Source organism: Frankliniella occidentalis, unplaced genomic scaffold, assembly GCF_000697945.3.
Source record: "Frankliniella occidentalis isolate FOCC.00 unplaced genomic scaffold, Focc_3.1 Scaffold34, whole genome shotgun sequence".
Taxonomy (NCBI): Eukaryota; Metazoa; Arthropoda; class Insecta; order Thysanoptera; family Thripidae; genus Frankliniella; species Frankliniella occidentalis.
Genome location: NW_026267164.1, coordinates 1,447,221 through 1,453,950, shown reverse-complemented (window position 1 = coordinate 1,453,950; position 6,730 = coordinate 1,447,221). Strand labels below are relative to the sequence as shown.

At 65.0% G+C, this 6,730-nt stretch overlaps 1 protein-coding gene across 1 annotated transcript in view; it reads left to right on the top strand.

The window, feature by feature from the left end:
* The window catches only part of LOC113212103 (dorsal-ventral patterning protein Sog), a 37,965-nt gene that overhangs the window by 27,813 nt on the left and 3,422 nt on the right, over nucleotides 1-6,730 (top strand). The window contains exons 4-9 of the mRNA XM_052266014.1: nucleotides 428-566; nucleotides 3,190-3,255; nucleotides 4,203-4,771; nucleotides 4,852-5,304; nucleotides 5,580-5,966; nucleotides 6,250-6,724. Of these exons, the coding sequence (XP_052121974.1) occupies nucleotides 428-566; nucleotides 3,190-3,255; nucleotides 4,203-4,771; nucleotides 4,852-5,304; nucleotides 5,580-5,966; nucleotides 6,250-6,724 (2,089 nt within the window). The remainder of the gene's footprint in view (nucleotides 1-427; nucleotides 567-3,189; nucleotides 3,256-4,202; nucleotides 4,772-4,851; nucleotides 5,305-5,579; nucleotides 5,967-6,249; nucleotides 6,725-6,730) is intronic.

The following is a 6,730-nucleotide window of genomic DNA, read 5'->3' as shown; positions in this document are numbered from 1 at the left end:
CCCTCCCCCCGCAGACCGGCCGGACCCCTGCCCCCCTGGGGACACCACCACAACCACACATACACACGGCCTATACCTTTGCAGTGGGCCGTCGCCTCGCCCGCCTCTGTCCCGTGGGTCCCACTCGTCGCTTGTCGCGGTGGCATGGGAGAGGAGAGGGTCCGGCCCGGATGACCCCCCCCCCCTCCACCCTAGGCAGCCCCGGGTGGCCCCGGGCCGCGCCAGGGTGGGGCCGCCGCTGCCGCGGGTTGCGTCATTTTGGCGCGGCATGGCGCCCGCCCCCTCCCCCCTTAGGGTCCAACTCGACCCGCGCGACTGCCGGCCTGCTAACTACCCAGCAGCTCGGCAGCAGCTGCCGCTTGCCGCCCTGCCTGCCTGCCGTGTGACCGTCACCTCCGCGCTAACGCACACCCTTTGTCTGTTGCAGATCCAGAAGAAGAGGCGCATCGTGGCGCGCGTGCAGTGCCGCAACATCAAGCACGAGTGCCCCGAGCCGACGTGCGACGAGCCCGTGCTGCTGCCCAACCGCTGCTGCAAGACGTGCCCCGGCGACTCGGACGCGCACAGTGAGTAGGACATCGAGGGCGGCGGGCACGTCCTGGGGGTCGGGGGTCCCGGGCCCGGGCTCGCGGAGGGAGTGTCCACGCGAGCGCCACGGAGTGCCCCGGGACAACAATGGCACGATAAACGAATAATGCACGCCGCCGGTCTACGTGCGTGATGTCGTGCTGCAGCGTGTGTTCTGAGAAAGACTGGGCGCGCGAGTCGCGAGTGGGAGAGAAAAAGAGAGGGGGGCGGATATGGGAAAGAGAAAGGGGGGGGGGGCAACTGCGCACGATATAGGAGAATAAGGAAACAAAACAAGCACGTGGCACTTGGCACATCACATTCCTCGTGTGCCTGTCCTGCTGCTCCTATTCTCTGGAACAATCACAACAACACCGCAAAGAGGCAGAAGTTGAGGAAGAGGATGGGGGGGGGGGTAAAAAGAAGGAAAAGAGTTTTGACCGTTGGATCGGTGCCAAGGAAGCCTCCCCCCCCCCCTTCACCTCTAGCGCGGCGGTGACCTATGCCTACACGGCCCGCATGCGGCTGGACAGGGCGGCTGACGAGGGGTCCCATTCGGGGGAGGAAACCAGGAGGAAGAACCAATAAACCTCTGGAACGGGTGGGAAGAACAACGCAATGGGGGAAATCTCGCATTGGAGAATGTTTCAAGTGGCAATACATGACACCAAGTTGCTCGAAGAAACAAAACAAAAAACTAAAAAACTCGACGGATTGTGAGGTTGGGTCGGGTTGGCTCCTCACGGCCCCGTGCGAGTAGGCAACTCGCCCGCACGCCTGCGTGTAGTACAGCATAACCACGCAACCCCGCCACCTGCTGGAAGCCTTGGGGGTAAGGGAAGGGCGAGAGGTAGAGAAGGGGCTAGGAGGTCACTTTGTCCACTTTGACCTGGTGCTGCTGTGTTGTTGTTGTTATTGTTGCTGATCCGCCGGCCGCTCGTGAGATATGCAGTCCACGTGAATGATGCCCGACCGGCGCGGGGCGCCTGGCGCTAGACGGCGCCAGCCCGGTGACGTCAGCGCTGAGCTAGAAGCAGTAGCAGCACGTCGCCACGCAATACTAGAAGATTATTTTTATTATTATTATTTTTGATAGCAGAGGCCATCTTTTTTCATCTCGTGAGGAGAGTGCCCACCCGCCCTCTGCTGCCCATACACCGCTGCTGGTGATTGGTTTTATGCAGAGGTTGGCGAGAGTTGGGAGTGGTGCTGAGCCCCTGCTGCTGCGGGCGAGGAGGAAAAGTGGGAAAGAAGTGGAGGGAAGGGGGGGGGGCAAGGAGTTGACGTACATGTGATTAGGCGGCGGCGTGCATGCATGCCGGGGCTACCCGCGGGGTAGCGAGAGAAAGAGTGAGAGACGAGCAGAAGAGGAAAAACAGGAGAGGATGTGTGGGGTCGAGAGGGGCAGCCGGGTGGGACAGTTGCGTGGACAGATACAGAGCGCCCCGCGGGACTGGATCGGACGGACCTCGGCGGCGACGCCGGCGGCGCGTCCCGCCAGGGGGAGGCGGAGCGGGGGGAGGGAAACTATTTCGGGTCGGTGTGGGTACGCGCATTAGAGCACCGCCTGGTGCTTGGTGCTTGCAGTGTCGCTCATTTACATGCAGAATGTTTAAAAAAAAAATAAGAGAGAGGGAGAGAAAAAAAGGCGGGGGACTACGTTCGCAAAGCGTAGCCAAATAAGCTTTTATTTTCAAAAGAAATGTAAAAAATAATTTATGGCAGCTATCGTTATTGGTCTTCTCAAAGTAAGGCGCAATTTGTGTGTGTGTGTGTGTGTGTGTGTGTGTGTTGTGGAGCGGTAGGTAGCCGCTTAGTTCTCACATGAAGGCCGCCCGCACGATCCATGCATTATTAGGAGGGGACCGTGGGGGGGGGGGGGTGAGGAGGGCAACCTGTTCTGCCAGCCGCCGGCCGTCTACATAATATACATATTATCAACAAGAGTCTTTTCATTCTGTCAATATGTCGGCCAAAGCGCTCGTCTCCCCCCCTCCCCCCAATGTTTCAGCCTCCCCCTCCCCCGCACGCATTGTCTACCGCGCGTTGCACGACACGTCGCTGAAGAAGCTCCTCGGCTCCTCCAACAAGACCCCGCCTCTCCTCAGTCACGTTGATTTTCTTTCCGTGCTTTATGCGGGAGTGACAGAGAACGCCCTGCCCCGCCCCGCCCTCCCTCGTCACCCCGCCCCACCACGAGGGATCACGTTTTTCCGTTCGTCAACGTGAGCGTATCGTATGATAATGCCGGCAACATTCATGCAGATTGTTTTGCAGTCTAGAGGAAGTCGCACCGCACCGCGCTGCCTTTTGCTCAAATGGGACACGGTAATGCGCCCCGCCCCGCCTCACCACGCCCCGCCGCGGCACACCGCCGAGTGCGCTGGCCTGATATCAGGGCGTGCTTGCGCAGGCCGCAGTGCCTGGCGCCAGTGCCGTTGGAGGCGCCGCCCCCGCTCCTAGCCCCCGCCTCCGCCTCCACCGCGGAGCCCGAGCGCTGCTCCTGCGGTCGGCTCGGATAAGCTGATGACCCTGCGCGTGATGGAGTCCCACCGGCCCCAGCCGCGGCACCCACCGAACCCCCACCCAAAAACTAACTCTGTTGTTCCCTTTTGTTCGCAGGCCCTGACGTGGTGCAGGACGTCGCGCCCACCGTGAGCGCCGAGGAGGAGGACAAGAATTGGAAACGTAAGTACAACTCAGGACCAGCAAAGGGAACCACATTGGAGGCGCACCGGGACCCGCGGACCGCGATTCGGCATAACTCCACCGCGGTGCACACGCAGTGCGGTAGCGTGGCCTTGAGGGGGAGGGAGGCGGGGGTACGAGCGGGTACGAGCCATCCGAGAGGGAGGACCTCGTTGGGCATGACGCACGATGGCAGCGTGGCGCCGGCGGCGCCGTCGAGAGGTCCCCGCCGCCCCGCGCCGCCTGACAGCATCCGTTGGAAATGAAGGGCGCGCATTCATTTGCGGTAAAAACAGACACGACGATAGGCAAGCCAGCGGTGAGCTGCGGCGGCGGTCAGCAGCGCTGGTCTACACCAAGCAGACTCCGCCGTAGAGATTTAGGCATGACATCATGGAGGCCGCGCCGCTGCATGTGTTTCTGCTCTGCGCGCGCTGCTGTGGAGGGGGGGGGGGGGGCTGCTGTAAGCCGTCGGCACCCTCGCAGAAACACGCGTTACCTTATTCTGCCTCGTAAAACGTTTGGCGACGCTCGGCCGGGAGGGGAGCAGTGTGACTGCCTGCCTGTGCGTGGTTCCGCACATTCACTCTCTTCCGGTAGCAAGCAGTGGCTTGGCACTCCACTCCAGCAGGCCGGGGGGCCGCCGGGCGCGGCCGGGCGCGGCCAGCCCTGCCGGCCACTCAGCGCTGGCACAGCCTCGATTGAGCTCGCCACTCGAGCGAGAGCCGCGCCGGTTTTACTGCCATATTGAGCAGAGCCATGGCGACCGGCTGCAACCCCAGGATGGCTGTAAACTTGATGATTCGAAGGCTCGACTACTCTTGCGAATAACACTCGGCGGCGCACCCGCTGCAGCTGCACTCGTGCGACCCAAAAGCCCCACTCACTTGACGGGCCGTTTGCTGTCCATCCCCACTTGGCTGACCGTTTGCTCCGTCCTTTTGCAGACTTCGCGGCGCTGCTGTCGGGCCGCACCTCCCGGCTGCTGGCGCACGCCGTGCAGGGCGCCGGCGCGCAGGGGCTGGTGGCGCCGCCCCGCAACGCGGGCAACCACGTGGCCACGGCGCGCTTCACCTTCCACCGCAAGAGCCTCTACTACTCGGTGCTGACGCCGCGCCGGCCGCGCGCCATCCAGTTCGTGGACCGCGAGGGCAGCATCCTGGAGGAGCAGGCCATCCCCGCGGCCGGCTCCGCCTACCAGAACGCGACGGGCAAGGTGTGCGGCGTGTGGCGCCGCCTCAGCCGCGACTACCGCCGCCTGCTCCGCGAGGAGCGCCTTCTGGTCACGCTGCTGTGGGACAACGAGGACAGCGTGACGGGCAGCGTGCAGCGCGCGCGCTCCCTCGGCTCCGAGCTGCTGTCCGCGCTGCTGCTGCCCCACGGCCACCCGCACGGCCATGGCGAGCAGAACCCGCTGGCCGGGGCGGGCGGCACCGCCGTCGTCTCCATCTCGTCCAGCGGGCCCGCGCCCAGCGTGCACATCGCCCTGCTCTTCAACGGCATCTTCAGCCCTCAGGTGCGACCCGGCTCAGGATCCCCACTTGCGTGGTGGGAGAAGTAGCCTTTCCTTAAAACTCGTTCTTTCGCTCATTGCAGGATGTCCTGGATGTGCCGGTGTCCGTGCGCCTTGAGACGGCGGACGGCTCCCGGCAGGTGCTTGAGGAGACGCTGCGCGTGGCCAAGCCTGCCGCCGAGCTCAACGAGGCCGCCGTGACGGCAGCCGTGTCCGCGTCCGACCTGCGCCTGCTCACCCGCGGCAAGCTGATCCTCACCGTGGCGTCCGCGTCCCCGCGCCGCTCGCGCGAGCTCGCCCTGTCCGGCGGCGTGCAGCCCCGCGCCGTGTGCGAGGTCTTCCAGGCGCCCCTGTCCGTCATGGAGGCGGCCGCCGACCAGCTCGAGGACGGTGGCGCCAGCAACAGCAGCGGCCAGGGCATGAACGCGGTCGGCACCGCCGAAGCCGGCAGCGCCCACGTGGACAGGCCGGCCGGCCAAGCCTGGCTCTACGTGGACAGGCACGGCGCTCTCGTCTACAGCGTGCAGCTGTCCCAGGTGAGTGTTGTGCGCTGCTCCAGTATTTGCGCCGCGCGCCGCCGCCGCGCCTCTCTGCGAGGCTGGCGCCGGCCCGCCGCCCGCCGCCCGCCGGCCCGCCGCGCCTCGCGACTGTGTTGACTCGCGCGAGTTGCAGACACGGCGTATCAGGTGTTGTGCTCGCCGATAACCAGGCTGGATGTCGCGCCTGGCGGCGCCGCGGCGCCGCGGCCCTGAGGAGCCTCGCTCCAGCGTGGGACCTCGCCACTCACACTGTTTTCGTTGTTGCTCCACAGATCCCCGGGGAAACCACCCTCCTGACGCTGGTGTCCGGGCGCGGGCGGCGTAGCGTGGAGCTGGAGGACCTGACGCCCTCGCTGCATGCCTCGAACGCCGGCTGGGCCAACGGCTCCGTCAGCCGCATCAGCCCCCGCGAGCTGGAGCAGCTCTACGCCGGCGAGCTGGCCGTCAACGTGGCCACCGGCTCCGCGGCGTCCCTCGTACGCGGCCGCCTCGTCGCCCGGCCCGTCGCCGAGGCGCGCGACTCGCCGCAGCCCATCCTGCTCACGCCCAAGCAGGGGCCGACCGGCTCTAATGTCAAGATCCCCGTCAGAGGCGTCGCCGCCAACCTCACGGGCATGGTGTGGTTCGCCATCGACCCGGAGTGCAACCTCAACTATGACGTAAGTACACCGGGTGCTGACCTACCCCGCGCTGGCGCCGTTCAGTGACCCGGCCGCACATGGCGTGGCACATGATGACGGCACATCAGCGATGCTGCAATTAGAGAGGAGGGGGAGGGGGGTATGCGTGAGTCAAGTTGACACTTCATTACTTTAATATGCAGTGGTACTTGCCGGGCCGTCCGTCTAGCGACGTGAGGCTGCAAGTGGCGGGAATAAAAGAATGTGTATTGTACACGTTAAAATGTATGGAGGCCGTCGTATTTACGTTGTGGTTTTGCAGGTGTCGCTGAGTCCTGGAGCGCCCACCGGCACGCCCACAGCGCCGCTGCATCTGGCCCTGGAGCAGGTGCCATTCCTGGCACCGGGCGCGCCCGTGTCGCGCCGCGTGCTGGACGAGTTCACCACGCCGCAGCACGAGGGCGGCGGCATCCAGCTGTCGCACGCGGAGCTATCGCGCCTGGACGCGGGCGTGTCCTACGTCGACGTGGTCCTCCCTGACGGCAGCGCCGAGCTGCGCGGTGAGCTGCGCCAGGTGAAGGTGCCCGCCTTCTGCCTGCCGCACTACTCGGACAACGACGTGCCCGCTAGCCAGCCCAGCGACAGCGAGCCCGAGACCCCGCACTGCTTCCACGAGACGCGCTTCTACGAGGACGGCGCCCAGTGGACGTCGGCGCACGACCCCTGCACCATGTGCAGCTGCCACCGCACCCGCGTGCAGTGCGACGCCGTGGTGTGCCCGCCCCTGAGCTGCGCCAGCCCCG